Source organism: Clavispora lusitaniae (genome assembly GCF_014636115.1).
Source record: "Clavispora lusitaniae strain FDAARGOS_655 chromosome Unknown tig00002663_pilon, whole genome shotgun sequence".
NCBI lineage: Eukaryota > Fungi > Ascomycota > Pichiomycetes > Serinales > Metschnikowiaceae > Clavispora > Clavispora lusitaniae.
In genome coordinates, this window is record NW_027093982.1 from 1129693 (window position 1) to 1148260 (window position 18568).

Here is an 18568-nt window from a genome sequence, read left to right on the forward strand (position 1 = left end):
GGGTTTTCTTTGGCCTCGTCCAAATTGTTTTCTGGTTTCTGGTAGGGATGACTTTTCTGGTCTGGCTGATGACTCTGGTTTACACAGGTTTCCCCGCGCTTCGCTGCATAGTAATCTGGGCACGTTTCGATGTCTTACTTTTGGGCAAGAAACCGCTTCATGGGAAAGTGAAAGATTGGGAACACGAGGGTAATTCTACTGGAATATATACGTTTTTTTCTCTTTTTTTTTTTATATATATATATTTGTTCTTTTTCCTCGGGGTTGAATCCTCAAATGTAGTTAATGCGCGCATTATGAGCAAGAGCATGCATAAGAATGATTGACTTCGCTGGCATCACAAGGGGAATCTACTGTGATACTTCTAATGTATAAATGAGACAGAGAAGTATAGTGTTTGCCTGGAGATTAATCGGTTTCACTGGATTCGGTACTTTTTTCGTAGCACTAACTTGTTACTTCTACCAGACATTAACACCTTCTAACCTTCTAACCATTTGCATCCCCAAAGGCCCATACTAGCAGCATCACCGGGCCCATACAATCATCGCTAGTCCTTATCTGTTCACAGCAAAAACTCTTCGTTAGTGACAACCAAAGGCGTGACAAAAGGCTCAGCCAAAAGTTCTGCCGCACATGGCCGCCGCTCATGGTCCACCTCGAACGTCTGGGTCAAAAAGTCCTTGCCCTCTGCCGTGCACCACTCAGGGATTTCTGGGCTTGTATGGGTTCCAATCTTAAAAATCGCTTGCATTTGGCTGAACTTTGGGAACGGATGGTTTCCCGTAAACATTTCCACCACCAAGCAACCCACAGACCAAATATCGGCCTTTTTCGTGTATACTGTCTGTTTTACAACCTCGGGGGCCATCCAGTAGACAGAGCCTTGAAGAGAAGCACGACGAGCAGATTTCGTGGCCTCCTCGTCGCCATCCACCTTTTTCGAAATGCCAAAGTCCGAGATCTTAGCCGCACCTTTGATGTCAATCAAGATGTTGGCGCCTTTTATGTCTCGATGGATGATATCCATGCCGTGTAAGTAGCTTAAGCCCACAAGCACTTGGCGAATGAAGCTCCGGATCAATGGCTCCTCAAACGGTCCGTACAGTTGGAGCATCAGCTGCACCAGGCCGCCCGGGATGTACTCTAGAAAAATGTTAAGAAAGTCACCTTCACAAGACAGTCCGTAGTAGCGCACAATGTTCTCGTGGCTCAATTCCTTCAACAACAGCATTTCGCGATGAAGCGCATCTATCATGCCGCGATGCTGCTCGTTTTGCCGCGAGGCCCCCCTCGGAATGGGCACCTGCTTGACTGCCATCAACTCGCCTGTCGCTGGGTCCATGCCCAAATACACCGTTCCAAACAGGCCCGCGCCGATTCGCGCGCCCTGAACCCACTTGCGGCCCGCACCAAAGTCGCGCGCTCGCTCGTCCTCGTCGTCTTCGTCATCCGAGTCAACACTCATAAGCTCAATCCTCAGGTAGCGATTAGATGCTGGCGAGGCAAACAGCGTGGCGACTTTCCGCAGGGCGCCCGAGGCCACGTCGTCTGTGCTTCCTGCGTCGTGCTTGGCCTCATCCACAAGATTCAGGTTGTGCACGAAAAAATCGCCCACGGTGCGGCGGTCGAACGCTGGAGGCGCGCCCGCGCCAAAGCTAGGGGCGGCAAACCCAGACACGCCCGAAGCCGCCGCGGTCCACGCCAGCGCGCCCAGCGCGCCCAGAGGAACTGGCGCCAACAGCAGAGCCAGCGACACAAACCGCCGCAGCAAGCGCATGCTGTGCCGTACCAGGTTTCGAATGGTGGCCTCGAGGTCGTGTGGCGGCGCCGTGGGGAAATACTGGCCCAAGTTCAGCGAGATCAACTCGCTGGGTGGCCGCTGGCCGAAAAAGTCCCGCAAGCCTTGGGGCGCAGGTTTGCGTCCGGCCATGCGCTGGACAATCCGAAGCAGCTGCTCGGCGGCCGCGGCGCTCACTTGCTCGTTTTTCGCCGTGAGCATGATGCGGTGTTTCTCCTGTCGCTTGGGCGCAAAACAAATGGTGACAAACTCGACATCATTGAGGCGGCGCACTTGCATGTCACCGTGCACCGCAGTATGGACGTGTGTATCGTACTCATTGTCCCTGCCTCGGACCCCCAATTTTTTCAACACCTTGCGCTTGACCAGCTGGGCGTTGAAACACCCGTCCACATTCACTTTCTTCAACAGTCCGTCGGGCAAAATGAACGTCACCACGCGCATGGGCTCGCGCGGCACTATTGTCAGCTCGCCTGACTCGCCGCCCGACTCATTGTCGTGGCTAGTTGCATCAGGCTGCGTATCCTGGCTCAGTCTGGCCTCCCATGCGCGCCGAATGTCTTCGAGTGGAACTTTCTGCTTGAGAAGCTCCAGTCGGAGGTCGCCCACAGCCAATTCGAGCCGAAGGCGGTCTCCTAGTTTGGTCACGCCGAGCTCGCGGAGCGCCTCCAGGTCAAGCTCGGGGAGAAGATCGAATGTGATGTCTGCAGCAAGAAACTGCGGAAGATACTGTTCGCATGACGACTTGGCGAGCCACGCTTGAAGCTGGCTTTCGGTCATAAGAAGGTAGATTAAAGAAAGATGGATAAATACCGAGACTGTCGTGTGGACCTTTCTGCTGTGAATATGCGCTGTCCGTGTGTGTTCTTGAGATGACTTGATCCAGGTGATATATCACGGAATACACTGCTAAATAACCAATGTGTGAGGGCTGTCCTTGTATTCCAGACCACTTTTAGTTATCTCGCAACGTTCCTTCCAGGCAACCTGATTATCCGCTTCCGATCTCTTTTGATCTTAAAATTACCGTCTCGCGCTTTCTCTCAACCGGTTGCTTGTATCCTAACGTATTTCCTGTCAGGTGTGATTGTTCAGACGCTCTTGGAATAGTTCTGTCTCTGTAATGCTCCGTCGTTCTTTCCTAGCGTGGCCGCTAAAGGTTGCTTGTCCTCTCGTCAAGACAAAGAAAGACGCTTCGAGGTAACTTTATGCGGCATGCACTGAGGCGGCCTATGTATCAGGCGCAGAATGTTTCTGTGTAGGATCGAACAATTGAGATTGGCTGCCCGGCATTGTGCAGATGTAAAGTTTCAGTGTCTTGTCAGAATAAGTTTCGGGAGACAACACTGCCTCTGAACTGTGGTTTCAGAAAAATAGGAATATACGGATGGCCATTTGCAGCGGTGTCGAAAGCTTTGCTGGAATAATCCGTCGGATGCACGGGTGTTTTACAAGAAAATGCAGCTCCGTAAGCAGGTCTGGGACGGCGTATATTGCTGCCGCATCAGTGTTGTGCTACTCTATGCGGTTCTCCTTTACTAGCATACTCCTTCGTGATTTCCTTCTTTGTCTCTGGGTATGTGGAATCGAATCTTGTCCACTCTATAAATAGACGCGGCATCATCATTTTCAGCGTTAGTCTTGCATTTAAGACGAAAAGTACGACACTACTGCAGACCCTACTCCCGTGCTCATCAACCTTCATACTATAAACTGAATAGACCGTTGTAGGGCAAGATAAATGATTTTGACTAGCAGTAACGTTGCATTGTACTGCTGATTCCATTCGATAGTAAACTTTTGATGGTGCTTTGCACTTGAGGACGCATTAGCTCATGCTAATCCAGAAGCTTTGCTCTTCTTTCCCATCAGCGACGATGCAAATTGAAACGCAATCACTGCACTCTCCATTTCCTATATCCTATCTGATGGTTTGTACAGCATTCCTCAACCAACTCTAAAACTCGTTAACACTGCCCAAGGTCTCGCCATCTTTCACAATCACTTGCCTGTCAAACATCTCTCCTGGATTATTCTCCGCGCGTTTCCATGTTCTCACCTCTTTGGCCTCTTGGTTAAGTTCATACACACGTACACGGCGAATGTATCCATCGTATCCACCATAACCTCCTTCACCTGCTCCGCCGCCGTAACAAAGCCACATTTTGTGGTGGTACTCTGTCTCGCGGTCCTGTTCGTTGAGCAAACAGTAGTCATTAGCATGATCATGTCCTACAGATGCCACATGAATACCTGCAATACCAAATGCTGCTCTGATATCGACATGGTACTTGGGGCCCGCTACGCCCTCACGCATCTGGCCTATGAATGGCCGGTCCGCAGTTTCGCGGAACTCGGGGATGGGAATGTGGAAAAAGGCCATGCTGAGAAGCAGCCCTTTCGGCGCACCAGCTTCTTCCTGAAGACCTGCTGACTCTAATTCGAGCCACGTTATTTGGCTATCTTTGAACCAGTCATAACCGGGGTTTGTTTTAGGTTGTTTGGAATAGCTGTGACTGTCCAAAAAGTACAACGCAGCGCCAGCCTTCTTCAGTTTACTACTTTCCACTGCGAGAGCGTAATTTCCAAATCCATCCACTTCCTGTGGGCCAACAGAAGCGTGGGAATATGGCAAGGACGAAGCTAGTTTCATCATTTGTTCGCGTGATAAAACGCTTTCGTCGTCATGGTTACCTAAAGTAATGGCAAAAGGGATTTTCCGCTGCACGAAAGGCGAGACAGCTTTGAATAACGCAGTTTCGGGATCAGGTGCAGCCTGACCAAACACCTGGTCGCCAGTCATCACCACGAAATCAGGCTTTTCAATGTCCAACACCTCATTAATGAAGCGTAAAGTCCTAGGATCCGCCTCGCACCCTTTAGCACTAGAAGCTGGGACAGGGTCTCTACATTTTCCTACTCCAGTAGAAAAATGCAAATCAGCTACCTGAAGAATCTTGAATGTACCTTCAGACGAAAACTTAAGTGGCGGTTGGTACTCTTTGCTCTTGTAGTTCAATCTCCGTCCATAACGGATGGTCAAACGTGGCTCCATACCAGCTGGACCGCCTATGTCTTTTAGTGGGTGTGGCAAGAGATCCCAGTTGGGACGAGGGTCAACGGCATCGGGACCGAAGAGAACATCAATTCCTGTGACGGCATTTTCTGTGGCCGGGCCGTACTTGACCCAAACTCCGTGCGAGAGCTTTTTCCATCCTGATTCGTCCAATTTCTTTTGCGAGGGAATCAACAAATAGCCTTCAAGGTCATGACGAGAAGATTCTTTGTCGCGTTTTGACTTTTCTTCTTTATTTTCTTCGTCTTTGCTATGTTTCTCTTTCTCCTTTCCCTCCTTTTCCTTTTCTTTTTTCTCTTCTTTCTCTTCCTCCTCTTTCTCTTTTTCCTCTTCTTTCTCTTTTTCCTCTTCTTTCTCTTTCGTCTTCTCTTCGTCTTCCTCATCAGACTCACTGGTACCCTCGTTTCCACCCTTGGGTTCGTACATTTTCTCAAGTTCTTCAGGGGCTGGTTTCCCCTCGCCATTTTCAACCTGGCCCTTTATATCTTTCGTTTGCTCCTGTAATTGTGCAAGATCTTCGTCATCAAAAACCCGCGTCTTGTGGATCTCTTCCAAGATCTTCTTGGGAATGCATTTCTTATTACCCTTCACACGACAATCTTCCTCTGGATTTGCAACCCACACATCCACAATCACCGTGTCGCCATGCTTTTCATGATACTCTGGTTGTATCTCTTTCACCAGCAAGTACGACGCCCAAACCCACGAAGAGCCCAAAAGCAAGTTTTTGTTGACACGGATCCAGCCACCACTCGAGCCCAAGTCGCCATGTTTTCCTTCCTTATCGGACGGAAGCCCACAGTGGGGCTTCTTCAATAATTTATTGTAGTTCGCGCAAGAACCAATGGCCAAGTCCACGATATACGCATCAGAAGGCGGCTGAAAGTATTGGGGCATGTAATCCACATCGATGTAGTCCTGCAAGCGAATGAACCTCTTCTTGTTGGCGACAAGAAGAAGGAACGACGCAAACACAAGGAGAACTCCCGCATACGAAAGCTGCCGGAGCCATCTCCGGGGTAGTGCTAGCATGGTAAATCACAGATCAAAAGAACAGAAAGGATTGATATGCTGGAAATGTACCGCAAGCAGAAGAAATGTCGAGAGAAAAGGTTGGCGCGGAGTTTAGGTAGGTTAAGGCGAAGTCGCGCAGTTAGGTCTGGCGTTGATAAGGTCAGCAACAAAGATAATAGGCGCCGGGATATTTTTTTACGTTTCCTTAATCTGAAGTATGTGCATGGCCAGATGCATTGATACAAGGTGGAAAAGCTTAATTGGTGTCATTGACAAAGTTAATTATCGTGTTTGCGCCATCACACCAACTCGCCACTACATAACCCCACACTTGGTCACACATGTCAAAGAAATCATGGTATCGTATTCAAACTATTTCACTAGACTAAAAGCAGAACTGGCACGGTTTGCCTGAGCTAGTTGGACTTTTTTGCTCTCTCCTCGGCCAAACGAGCCTCTCTTTCGCGCGCCTCAGGCTCGACCTCCGGAAAGTCCTCAGCCTTAGGAATGGGCTTATCAAGACCGCCCACAACCACATTGTGGGGCTTGTTGATTTTGTTGAGCGGCACAGACTTGCCGCCGATGTTAACGGTCACGTTGTTACTGTCAGACATTACGCACAAAAAAATGTAGAGGGCGCAGACGAATAAAAGTAGCTTGTAGCAATCTTTCATACTGAGAAGCTGGGGCAGAGGGGGCAAGCGCGCACTTTTAAGCGTCGCTCCAAACCGTCTTCCGAGCACCACGCAGGAGTGTTTCTGCCAGTGGCCCGTTGGCCCATTGGCCCAATTCTTGCCTGGGTGCCTAGAACAGAGCAAGCAGAGATTTGCGTGGCGGCTCTTTACGCTACTTCGCATTTGTCTTTTTCGCTTACTTTATTTTCTGTCTTCGAAGCGATATTTTCTGCCATTGTTCTCAATAAGCGATTCATGCCGGTTTACTTTCTTGATTGTAATGCCTGATTGCTAGAGTGGTTGGACTTGACAGGTCTCAGTCTTGAGCCTACTCGATTACGTGGCAAAGCGCGAAGGTGTGCCTTAATGATCACGACAGAGCAAAAGCAAGCCCTGTCCTTGAAAGATCTCCAATACAAGAATCAAGTAGCGCAACTGTCAAAAGCTAGATGTTAGAGTAGCCACGTTATCGTGCAGGTTCCGTAACGATAAGGCCAAACCTGTACGGCAATTGTAGCCCGAAACCCGAGATTTACGGTCTGCCTCAGAAGTAAGTTTTGGAAGGCGAAAGAAAGCAAATGATGAACTGGCCTGAAAGTATTCGATTTGCTAAAAACGATACAGTAATGTTTGGAATATTCGTGTAGACTCAAACGGAATATGGCGCAGCATTTTAGTGTGCACAGTATCACATTGCACAGTCAAACCTGGGTGACCAGATACCGTCTACTCCATTACAGCATTCGAGTCGAGATACCAGTGATTGTTCGAAACTCTGCTAGAGTAGCGACACCACCTTGATTAGACTTGAGAATATACTGAGCCCTGTTGGAAGCCCATCTGTCTCACAACCAAAATTAAACCCATTGAAAGACGGGTTCCCCATAGTACACGCTACCCCAAACAATCCTGTTGCCCACCGGCATTCTCAGGCAACTTCTCCGGTAGCAAGACTTACTGTGCCCTTGCAATTCATTCCTACGGTGTGACATTAACAAGACACGGTCTGCTGTTGTCTTTCGCTCCGTCTCGCTTTCTACTGTTTGGCTCCTTTACATTCGCTTAGTTTCGCTTTCACGCTGTCTTTCTAGCCATGGGCGACTCTTTTCTTACGTGGGACGCGGCGCAGGTCGGCGCATTTGTTGCCGCACACTCGGACGCCGACGTTGCTGCTTCTTTCATCGACAATGCCATTGACGGTGCGCTCTTGCCCTTTCTCACGACGGCGCATCTCCGCGAGCTTGGCGTGCCCACTCTTGGGGCGCGGCTTCGGGTCAAGCGGGCGCTCAACGACCTCATGGCGGCGCATTTTGCGTCGGCGCCGCCGCCCGAGGATTTCCGCCTCGCAGGCATCAACATCAACCTGAACTACGTTTCCATGGAGGCGCTTGCCCTCTGCCTGGTTCTTTTGCGCGACATGCCGCGCGCCCAAAACTCCGAAGTGGCGCGCCTTGCCGACAGCTTTTCCCGCCTCAAGGCCGACTTGCATCCGCTCGCGCGCCTTGCCAAGGACGCAAAACCGCTTCCGACCCCCACCTTGGACCCCGGTGTCCTGTCGCCCACCGCGCTGGTGGCTCTGGTTGGTCTGGGCGAGGATACGCTTCCAGCACGTGCCAACACCAACACAATAACAAGCTCTAGTTTGGGTCTGAACCCGAACCTTGCCCTCTCTGCTGCGACTGGTAACGTTCTGCTGTTGCTGCCTAGCCCCACAAACCGTTTTTCTTCCGCCTCGGTTCTTTCGATGGGCGTGGGTAAAGTGGCCGACATGCGCGGCGGCGCGGCGCGGTACTCGGCGCGCCCGCGCCTTTTGGACGCCGACCTGCCGCCCGCCCAGCCCGCTCTGGCGGGCGCACCTGTTCCTCTGGCCCACACTCCGCATTCTGCCCACTCCACTCATACGGCCCCACATTCATCCCACCCTTCCCATTCTTCTCATTCTCATTCTTCACATAGTTCCCATGCTCCTACACATGCCGCTGCGCTCGCCGGCCAGCCGCTAAAACAGCTCAAGGCGTCGTCCGACGACACATGTCTCAAGGTGCTCCAGCACGCAATGCGGCGCCACCACATCCCGCGCGAGAAGTGGTCCAAGTATGTTCTAGTCATTTGCTACGGTGACAAGGAGCGGATCCTCAAGCTTACAGAGCGGCCCGTGGGTGTATTCAAGGAGCTCACGGAGCACGGGAAAAACCCGGCCATTATGTTGCGTGAACTTGCTCTGACTCCGACGCAAGAGTACGAGGACTCAAGAATTGGAGACGATATTCCGGGTGGCACGCTTTAATCGGGCTCTCATCAATGAAGTGTCGTCGTCCTGTTGTAGCACCAGACTTCAAGATAGGATAACTGCTTCAAGTGATGAGGCTGGCCCTTGAATCTTCATTGGCGATAATGCTTGTATGGGAACGCACAATCCAGTATGGGCATCCGAAATTAGATCACACTCGTGACACGCTCGATAAAACCATTCTTCTAGATACCACAAAGATGACGTCGGCGATTTTACCTAATATCTGCTCAGATGCAGCAAACACGTTCTTTTTGCTGTGCTAAACATTCGAACCTTTGGCGTCACCAGTAACATTTACAAGAGCAAAATTATTAGATCAAAATCAGTATGAACGTTCGCTCGGTCCTTTTTTTTTTGACCAAACCCGATCCGATAACATCCAACAGAAGATCTACAGAAGTGATTCAAAGCTTTCACGGCTTGTTGGGAATAAAAGATGTAAAGAGACTTCATGCACACGACACACATTGCTTTAAACTGAGGCAAGTGGAACTACTGTCTATGTACTTTAATATTCAAATAATAAACCTTAGTCTTGAATGAATATGCAATGTTTGCTTGTCGTTTTCATCTTTACGTCCTGCTTCACCCACATTTCGATGTCTTAATTTATCCCTCGTCCTCAAATATATTAATACTGTGACGTGACGAGTTATCCTTGAACTTCAAGTCCCTCTGATTATTGCCGCACGTACATCAAAGAAGTAAGTTTCCTCTTATTTGTGAAATGAGCCAGATTAAGCACATATCTTACAATTCCTGACATGCAAAATAAGTCCCGAAAATAGATTTAGTTCAGTAAGTACGATAGCTTCCACATAGTTCTAGTATTTACCACAATTAAAATAAAGACTATCAATACATTGATCCACTTGATATACAGTAATGCCTCAGTTATGTTCAATACGTAGTTTCCATCCCTGGCCAGTACTATCATTTCATGACACTTCATACTCACCACTACGAAACGTCATAACCTGCAAATTCAAGAACCATCAACTCTTATTCATGTTTCCACCTGCTTGAATTGCCTGTTTTTTAGGGCTGGAGCCCTAATATCATCAGTCCACAGCGTGCACACTGGCTCGCCACCTATCACAATATTGGAGTTTCCTGCAGTACCAGGTTCTGGGAGAACGATGCGAAGCGGCTTGTGCACGTGACGTGAAAAAGTTGCCAGTGCGACCGCTCGTGATAAAAATTTTCCTCGCTAGTTCTTTGGTACTCTTCTCTACACCCAAAGATAATTAATCATGCCTCCAAAGTTTGATCCTAGTGAAGTGAAGTTCCTTTACTTGAGAGCCGTCGGTGGTGAAGTCGGTGCCTCTTCCGCCTTGGCCCCAAAGATCGGTCCTTTGGGTTTGTCTCCAAAGAAGGTTGGTGAAGACATTGCTAAGGCCACCAAGGACTTCAAGGGTATTAAGGTCACTGTCCAATTGAGAATTCAAAACAGACAAGCCACTGCCTCCGTTGTTCCATCTGCCTCTTCTCTTGTCATCACTGCTTTGAAGGAACCACCAAGAGACAGAAAGAAGGAAAAGAACGTTAAGCACAGCGGTAACATTCCTTTGGACCAAATCTTTGAAATTGCCAGACAAATGAGAGAGAAGTCTTTCGGTAAGACTTTGGCTTCTGTCACCAAGGAAATCTTGGGTACTGCTCAATCTGTCGGCTGTCGTGTTGACTACAAGAACCCACATGACATCATTGAGGCCATCAACAACGGTGAAATCGATGTTCCAGAAAACTAGATTTTATCATGTACACATAGGGTTTAATACAATAACGTCTGAATGCATAGTGTAGTATGGCTTTTTCTGGGTTCCCTGAATCAGCTCTTCTGGTTTGAAGCACTCGATTAGGTTTATTAGATTTGATATTTGGTCAAGCTTTTCAATTATATCCCGTCTGAATTTATGGAAAGGAATCAAGAACATCGATGGCCCGAAACAGGTAAACGTAGAACATACAGTATGCACAATTCGTTCACCAAACTCTTGCATAATTTATTCCCATAAATAACTACTGAATGTTCACGACACATCGGTCCGGGCAATGGTGGAGAAGGTTGGTGGTCTGGGTTCATCGTACATATTTTTTATTCGTCGCTTTGCCGTATCTATACTGAAACCGGTTCAAGTACTCCAAATCGTACTGAATAATTTTACAATCGTTCCTGTTTCTTTTCTCATGTTAGCGTTGTCGTACCCTATGGAAAAGCATATGGGCGTAAGAGCTTTCATTGTAAGTTTACACAATATTCTGCAACGACTTTGGAGGTCCGACTTTGGAGGTCCGACTTTGGAGGTCCGACTTTGGAGGTCCGACTTTGGAGGTCCGACTTTGGAGGTCCGACTTTGGAGGTCCGACTTTGGAGGTCCAGTTCCTTAAAATACCTACATTGTTTGTATGTATAGCTTTGGAAATAAGTTGGCTGGTCATGGTATACATTTAGCACGATGATGGTTACTTTCGCATTAACTTCGTTGGCAGACCTCATCTGTTGCGTCTAAAGTGGGAGTAGAAATGTCAAATCTGCAAAGCTTTTAGTACGCTGTGCTTTCATCCTGCCACATTTCTGATCTAGTATGGTTTTTCAGCGCATATAAGTTGTACATTACATTTGACCAACTCTTTTCAAAAAAATATTTAGTCGATTGCATGTTGCTGGTCTTACACGCTTGACTACTATTTTCTCGATGACATTGGCGATACTCGGTAACTTCCACGGTATTCATATCATTAGGTGCGAGCAGTAGGCAAAATGCAACTAGCACTGTCAAGATAGTTGCGCATATATAAGTTTTTCGATTACCTTTCTCGCTGTTTTTTTACGTAATATTTCATTTGGGATAATTCGGAGTTTTACAGAAAGAGTGTTGACTTCATTTGCTGAAAAGTTTAATCAGTGAGAGAAGCATTCTGTGTTGGTGTTGAGATTGAATGATTTTGTAATTGTAAAGTAGCCAATGAGCCTCTCTGAGATTGTCTAATCGTGTAATTTAAGGAACTTATCACATACTCAGGACAAATCTGTTTTAGACCTTTCTCGTAGTTATCTCGCGTGCAATTTCTTTTGGTGCGGAATCGCATTAAAGATGTTTACTCCACATTCTGCGCACTGATAATAGATAAAACAGAGTCCTGAAGCGAAAATCATTTTATGCCACTTTCAGCTGAGCCTTCAATACTGATTCATCTTGTACTTTGGCTATATCGCAATTTCTTGATTCTCCAAAGCCAAATTTCCCAAGTAGCTTAGAATGTTTTCCTATCGTCGCCTGCACACAGGTCTCAGCAACTTCTCCCTCCTCTATCAATATTGTCTAGTCTTCCATTTGTCTTCTTCATCCTTCATACTTGGTTTTTATCTGCTGACTCAAAATTCACCGCCATCAATTCCGCTCAGACCATCCTTTTCTTGCTCCTTTACCCTCTCTTTCCCTCTTTTTCCTCATCTGTCTTTTCTATGTCTGACTCCATAGGTATGTTTTCTGCTTCTCCTCCGCCAGCACCACTAACCCCAGATCGTGTTTTCCGCAAGGCCATCACTACGATCCGTGCACTTTCGGCACGTTCAGCCCATGGTCTGTTGCCACGCCCGCCCGCTGAAAACCGCATCCGCCTTTACGGCCTCTATAAACAAGCCACAGAGGGCGACGTTGTCCGGATCATGCCGCGGCCTGAAGGGTATACGCTTGATGATGACGGCGCCCGCCGCAAGTGGGACGCGTGGAAACAGGAAGAAGGTCTTTCCCGGACCGAAGCAAAACGCCGCTACATACTGTGTCTCATTGAGACGATGCGGGTGCATGCTAGCGGCACGCCAGAGGCACGCGAGTTGCTAGCCGAGTTGGAGTACTTGTGGGACCAGATCAAAAATGCAGAATACTCCGACGAGGAGCCTCGCTATGCCTACAACCTGGCGTTGGACCAAAGCGACCGGCTTCTGACCGGCACGATGCCGTGGCCCGGAAGTAGCTATGCGGCGCTGGTGGCGCCTGCCGCCGCACGCAGCGTGGAACAGATGTATCTGCACTCGCGCCGAGCTCGGGCGCCCGAAGATTGGCGCACCTGGCAGGGCGAGATCAACAGCATTGTGAGCAAGCTCAGCCGCGCGTATGTGCCGCCTGGTCCTGGGCCGGCTGTGCTGGACTCTTTGCCGCTAGCCGGAGGGCTGTTTTCTGGGGGCCCGCTTACGTCAGGCGCCTTTTCCGGCCCGGGGACAGGCCCTGAAGAAGATCCTCAGTCGGGTGACAATGGTCGCTGGGTGACAGCGCGCCGTGTTCTGGCATGCGTGGCGGTGGTATTCCTTGCATGGTGCTTGAAACGGAATGTGCGTGTGGCGCTTCGGCGGGACAAGCCGGACGAGCTAGTTTTGCGGGTTGGCCTTCGCAACAACCGCTGGCTTGCGCGTGTGCTTTCTCGTGTAAACGGTGCAGCAAGGCTTGCGTAAACGAAGGCAAATTCAAGATAGTTCTTTGGTTCATGCCGGTCATGTTTCCTCGCCATCCTGTTCAGGATACTGCAACTTGCAATGTGGGATATAGGAACTAGGACTTCTTGTGGTACATTTCTGGATGTGGCCTGCTTCTCTGTGATAGCATATCCATCAGAAGACCAATCCGAATGTGATCATTTCCAGTAGCAGGCTGTGCCACGCCATCGCACAATTAGCAAAATGGTGAGTATATAGTACTAATCAGCATATGGTCATTATCCTTCCGTATGTGTAATCAGCAGAAGATTCAGTCAGCTGCATCAAGCTCGTACCTCGGACGACGGGATTGAATGGGAATTTACAGCTGAACTGCAAGTAACATATAGTGAAGAAATAAAAGCAGACTTTATTGGACTTGTTTACCAGTGTGGGTGAACGGCGTTGGCTTTTAAGTTTAGAACGAGAAAAATGAAGTACCAGGTACATCGCCAGTCAGATATCTCAGTCAGATATCTCAGTCAGATATCTCAGTCAGATATCTTTGAATATACTACACAGCGAGCTTTTTTGTTTGCATGACTAATGTATTGCAAAAATGCTTGCCTCATAAACGAAGGGCCTTTCATCTCGGCTCTATGCTATATATACAACCTTCTCTTGTGAGATGTGGACTGCATCACTAATAAGCTTGGAGTCGCGAAGTCATTACCAGCACAAACCGAAGCATGTGGATATGACTCTTTTGAATTGTAAAGCCGTCTCTCGTCCCGTTGCTAGGCCGGGCTCGTTCTGCAGTAGGATAGAAAATTTTGCTGTGAATTCTCTCTTTTTGTTTCTCCCTCCTCTTCTCTCACACAGACATTTCCTCACGTGCGCATCAGTGAAAAAACTCACTCATCTCACATCTCACATCTCACTCAATCTCATCTCATCTCCATATTCCACACATTTTCCATGGATATTCATAGGTGCAGATTTGTGGACTACACTCCACACACAATCACTGCATTAGCATTTTCGCATGTCAGCGACGCTGCAGCGCCGCCGCCGCCCGCCTTGCGCCTTGCGGTGGGAAGAGCCAACGGTGACATTGAAATCTGGAACCCGCGCCACAACTGGACACACGAGTTGACGCTTCCTGGCGCCCGTGGCCGTGCTGTTGAAGGCTTGGTGTGGGCCCACGGCCTGCAGCCGCGGCTCTTTTCCATTGGAGGATCCACCACCGTGACCGAGTGGGATCTTCACACGCGGCGCCCGCGGGCCAACTACGACTGCAATGCGGGCGTGGTGTGGTGCGTGGACGCCTCGCCCAAGGGCGACCGCTTGGCGGTGGGCTGCGATGACGGCAGCGTGGTGGTCGTTGACATATCGGGCGGACCTGGTGTGCTTGAGCACGAGTTTGTGTGCCAGCGCCAGCCGCTGCGGGTGTTGGGGCTCCGTTGGTACGACAACGAGACGTTGGTTGGCGGGTGTGCCGACGGCAAAGTGCGGGTGTGGTCAGCGGCCGGCGAAACACGCGGGCGGCTTGTGGCCTCGGTGGGCGTGGACAAGGCAAAGACAGAGGCCACGTTGGTGTGGGCGGTGGTGGCGTTGCCTGCTCAGCAGCAGTACGTGACGGGCGACTCGACGGGCGCGGTGAAGTTCTGGGACGCCAAAACGCACACAATGGTGCAAGGCTTCAGCGTGCACGAGGCGGATGTGTTGGCGTTGGCGCGCGACGCCACGGGCACCAACGTGTTTTCGGCGGGCATCGACCGCAAAATCCACCACTACAGCGCGGGCGGCAAGCGCAAGCGCACCTGGCAGCACACGGCGTCGCGGCTCTTGCACGCCAACGACGTGCGCGCGCTCGCGGCCCACGACAGCAGCGCCCACCACTTGCTCGTGTCAGGCGGCGCCGAGCGCGCGCTTGTGGTGCAGGCGATGGACACGTTTGTTGCCGGGCCTTACAAGAAGATGCTCATGGCCCAGCAGGTGTCGAACGTGGCTGTGTGCGGGGCGGGCCGCCTTGTGGCGTTGTTCCATGACCAGACGGTGAAGGTGTGGCGTGCGGCTGACGGCAAACACAAGTTGGTGGCGCGGCTTGCGTTGGCTGCCGACGACAACATTGTCTCTGTCGGCCTCGGCGCGCCTGTCGACGGCGTGTGTGTGTTGGCGGTGGCCACGGTGCATTCGGTGCGGGTGTTCCGCCTCGTGGAGGCCGCGCACAAGCTTGCGGTGCGCAAGGTGCGCGACGCCAACTTCGATGTGGGCGGCGCCAAGGGCGTGTGGGTGCGCGGCACAACGCTCGTGGTGCTCACGCCCGAAGACGAGCTCTACACGTTTTCCGTGGGCGAGAACAGCGTGGAGTTGGACGACCAGCTCGAGCTTGAAGACACGCCGGGCAACACCCACGACCACACCAATTCGGTGCGCGACGTTGTGTTTGGCGACAATGTGTTGGCGGTGCTGCGCTTCAACCGCTCCATCGAGCTTGTGCCCTTGGACGGCAGCCGCGGGCGCGTTCTTGCGCGCCTCTCGAGCGCCGTGCACTTGATGGCCTTCACGCACGCGGGCACGCTCGCGGTGTTGACCGACGAAAACAGGCTCTACGAGTTTGGCATGGGCGACAGCCTCTTGACGCCGTGGTCGCAGCGCAACTCCGAGGTCATGCCACTCACCTTCTTGCGCCTCGACGACAAGCCCCAGGGCATGTTTGCCCACGCCGGCAAGGTGTGGGTCTACGGGTCGCGGTGGTTCGCCTTCTTCGACTTGGCGCGCAACCTCGAGGTGCTGAAGCTGTACGCCGCCAAGGCGCGCAAGCGTACGCGCGACGGCTTGAGCATCCGCGACGACCCGCCCACGGACGCGCTTTTGGCCCGCAGCCACATCTCGCGCCTCGAAGACGACGACGACGATTCCGACGACGACGCGGAAAACGCCAAAATGCCCTTCTGGATCACCCAGAAGTACCGCCCCATTTTGAAGGTGGCGCCTTGGGGCGAAGACATTTGCGTCGTTGAGCGCGAAGCGTTTGCTTTGCCCACGACGTCCGCATTCCAGACCCCAGTCATGAGGATTTAGTGTATAATAGCATCGCAAGCATTGAAGTGCGCAGTAGACGACGACATAGAAGGTTCACAAGTACATGTTACTTTCAACTGCTCAGTGTAGATACAGCATAAGCTTTTCCTATCATTTGGTGGAAGCAAAGCCAAAGGCTTGTGAATCTCCATGCGATTCAATTTAGTGGCTGAATTTCTGACCTTTCCCAAATTTATTGAGGTGTAGCTGGAAAAAAGTGTATTTTCGGCCATGTAATTGTTTTACTTTTTCCATGTCTGTTCTGTAAACATTTACAAAGGACCATGAGAAGCAAAACGATCACATAATGATTTCGATTCTTCTATTTCGGACTCAACTTGCGTTAAACAATTGACTTGGTTATTAAGTATTTAAATTCTCGTACACTCTTACATCGACCCTGTCATTTTCTGGATTACATTCTGTTTATTCGTCTTACAAGTTCTCATGTTACAATTAATGCTGCTCAGTCAAGCGATGGACACACACGGGCTAACTGGAAGAGCACACGTGCCCCCGCTCCAAGACCCATCAAACACTTCTGTGGCTTGTCTGTATCTTTCTCCTTATCGTCAGCTCTAAGACCAGGGTCTTTCTTCCCTCCAAATTCCTCTTTGTAATACCGCTCATACGTTTCCTTGAAAGTTCTGTGCGGCTCGAAGCTCTGGATGTACAATCCGTCCTCTGGGTCCTTGGAGTACTTGATGAACATACGCAAATGACGCTCGGCCTCCTCGTGGATTCTTTTGACTAGCTCTTCCGAGGCATCTGGTCCCATGTACAACAAGTAGTCCGCCACTCCTTCGGCTAACAACAGCGTCCAGAATGATGGGTTGTTCCAATAACGTTTCTCGTTGGGGTAATCACGGTCAAAGAAAGGCGAATCGTGCGATACCGCAGCTCCTGCCAACCCATCGGCAATCTCTTTCCATTTCTTGTCTTTGGTGACATGGTACAAATGTGCAGCGCAAGACAAGGTTGTTCCTGTGTTGTAGGAAAGCTGGCCATTCTCGATTTCCATAGTATCTGGCTGAATGCCGTCCTTGATACACTTGTTGCCCTCGTCCTGCAATGTCTTGATTTGCCAGTCAATACACTTGGCGGCGAAATCAATGTAGACGTTTGCTTCAGAAGGAATGAACTGTGCAATTTGTAAACATGCCTTGGCAACCTCGGCTGTTGTACAAGCATTGACGTATGTCTTGGACACGTGCCACTTGACACCGCCAATGCCATTGTGCCAGCCACCCATCAAGAAGCGCACCAATTCCCGGCCAAGGTCCAAAAACTTCTTGTTGCCAGTCACTTCGTATGCGGTGATCATAGCACTGGCCACTTGAGCATCATCATCGTAGTAGATATCCATATCGGTGCCTCCGTTTTCGGCCGCAGAATACCCATTGACATGTTTGTTCTTGTATTTGGCAAAAGCGTCCACGGCAGGCTCAACGAGCGGCAATAGCTCTGGATAAATACGAGCGCCATCGACAACTGCCTGGACCGCTACAGCAACAGCCCAAACCACAAATCGGTCGTCATTGTAACAGCCCGAGCACTTCTTGGGTGCTACAAATGTACCTTTCAGGGCATTGTAGAATTGGAGCCACATGGCTCTAGTGACATAGTAGCCTTCAAGATTAGGATTGGTCACTGGCATAGGGTGAAAGTGTCTAGAATTGGTTTCAAAGCAAAGAACAATGAGATGGTGTCGAGTAGTTTAGGATCTAGGAGTTAAGCAAGCAAAGACAAGCCCCATGCATGATGATAGCAATGGTACATGAACCTTGCAACCGACCGCGTTCTAGTGTGCAGGTGTCAATAACTCGAACATGTGGGGCCAAAACATGTGTTGACGGGGAAAAGGACTTTTGATCTCTCTGGAATAAATTTGTGATATAGAATATCAAATTTCTGGGTTTGCTGAGAAAAAAATATTGTTTTTTTCTGTCATTTATCTACCTCGTTCTTTTGTTCAACATACTACAAGGTTAGTCTTTAGTCAAATGACGAGGCGAAGTCTGTAACTTTCTGAAAAATAGCGAGCTTGGCGCAAAAATGGCTAAAAATAATTATTGAAAATAAAAAATAGCCTGAACGAAATTTTGCTTTTCAAGCTGAACAACAACCGGTACTAGCTCATTTGGTATCTCTGTCCTTGTACTTTCTTCACTACTAACAAACAGCTTATGATTCGAGTAAAATATTA

General features: G+C 49.8%; 8 protein-coding genes across 8 annotated transcripts; 4 read left to right on the plus strand and 4 right to left on the minus strand. All coding sequences in view use genetic code 12, as the record gives it.

Moving 5' to 3' along the window:
• Positions 1-565: 565 nt before the first annotated feature.
• Positions 566-2581, minus strand: STE11 (mitogen-activated protein kinase kinase kinase; the record flags this gene model as incomplete). Its single annotated transcript, XM_002617191.1, has 1 exon — positions 566-2581. One exon carries the CDS (start codon positions 2579-2581, stop codon positions 566-568), a length of 2016 nt encoding a protein of 671 aa, XP_002617237.1.
• A 1177-nt stretch (positions 2582-3758) lies between these two features.
• On the minus strand, positions 3759-5909 carry FOB63_005123 (phosphoprotein phosphatase; the record flags this gene model as incomplete). Its single annotated transcript, XM_002617190.1, has 1 exon — positions 3759-5909. The coding sequence occupies one exon, from the start codon at positions 5907-5909 to the stop codon at positions 3759-3761; it is 2151 nt and encodes a 716-aa protein (XP_002617236.1).
• Positions 5910-6307: 398 nt separating this feature from the next.
• ASR3 (Asr3p) lies at positions 6308-6748 on the minus strand (the record flags this gene model as incomplete). Its single annotated transcript, XM_066102460.1, has 1 exon — positions 6308-6748. One exon carries the CDS (start codon positions 6746-6748, stop codon positions 6308-6310), a length of 441 nt encoding a protein of 146 aa, XP_065958225.1.
• Positions 6749-7658: 910 nt separating this feature from the next.
• STE50 (Ste50p) lies at positions 7659-8852 on the plus strand (the record flags this gene model as incomplete). Its single annotated transcript, XM_002617189.1, has 1 exon — positions 7659-8852. One exon carries the CDS (start codon positions 7659-7661, stop codon positions 8850-8852), a length of 1194 nt encoding a protein of 397 aa, XP_002617235.1.
• A 1259-nt stretch (positions 8853-10111) lies between these two features.
• RPL12 (60S ribosomal protein uL11) lies at positions 10112-10609 on the plus strand (the record flags this gene model as incomplete). Its single annotated transcript, XM_002617188.1, has 1 exon — positions 10112-10609. The coding sequence occupies one exon, from the start codon at positions 10112-10114 to the stop codon at positions 10607-10609; it is 498 nt and encodes a 165-aa protein (XP_002617234.1).
• Positions 10610-12327: 1718 nt separating this feature from the next.
• Positions 12328-13314, plus strand: FOB63_005127 (uncharacterized protein; the record flags this gene model as incomplete). Its single annotated transcript, XM_002617186.1, has 1 exon — positions 12328-13314. The coding sequence occupies one exon, from the start codon at positions 12328-12330 to the stop codon at positions 13312-13314; it is 987 nt and encodes a 328-aa protein (XP_002617232.1).
• Positions 13315-14253: 939 nt separating this feature from the next.
• UTP4 (Utp4p) lies at positions 14254-16362 on the plus strand (the record flags this gene model as incomplete). The annotated part of the gene is made up of 1 exon (XM_002617185.1): positions 14254-16362. One exon carries the CDS (start codon positions 14254-14256, stop codon positions 16360-16362), a length of 2109 nt encoding a protein of 702 aa, XP_002617231.1.
• A 466-nt stretch (positions 16363-16828) lies between these two features.
• On the minus strand, positions 16829-18019 carry FOB63_005129 (uncharacterized protein; the record flags this gene model as incomplete). The annotated part of the gene is made up of 1 exon (XM_002617184.1): positions 16829-18019. The coding sequence occupies one exon, from the start codon at positions 18017-18019 to the stop codon at positions 16829-16831; it is 1191 nt and encodes a 396-aa protein (XP_002617230.1).
• Between the last annotated feature and the right edge of the window lie 549 nt (positions 18020-18568).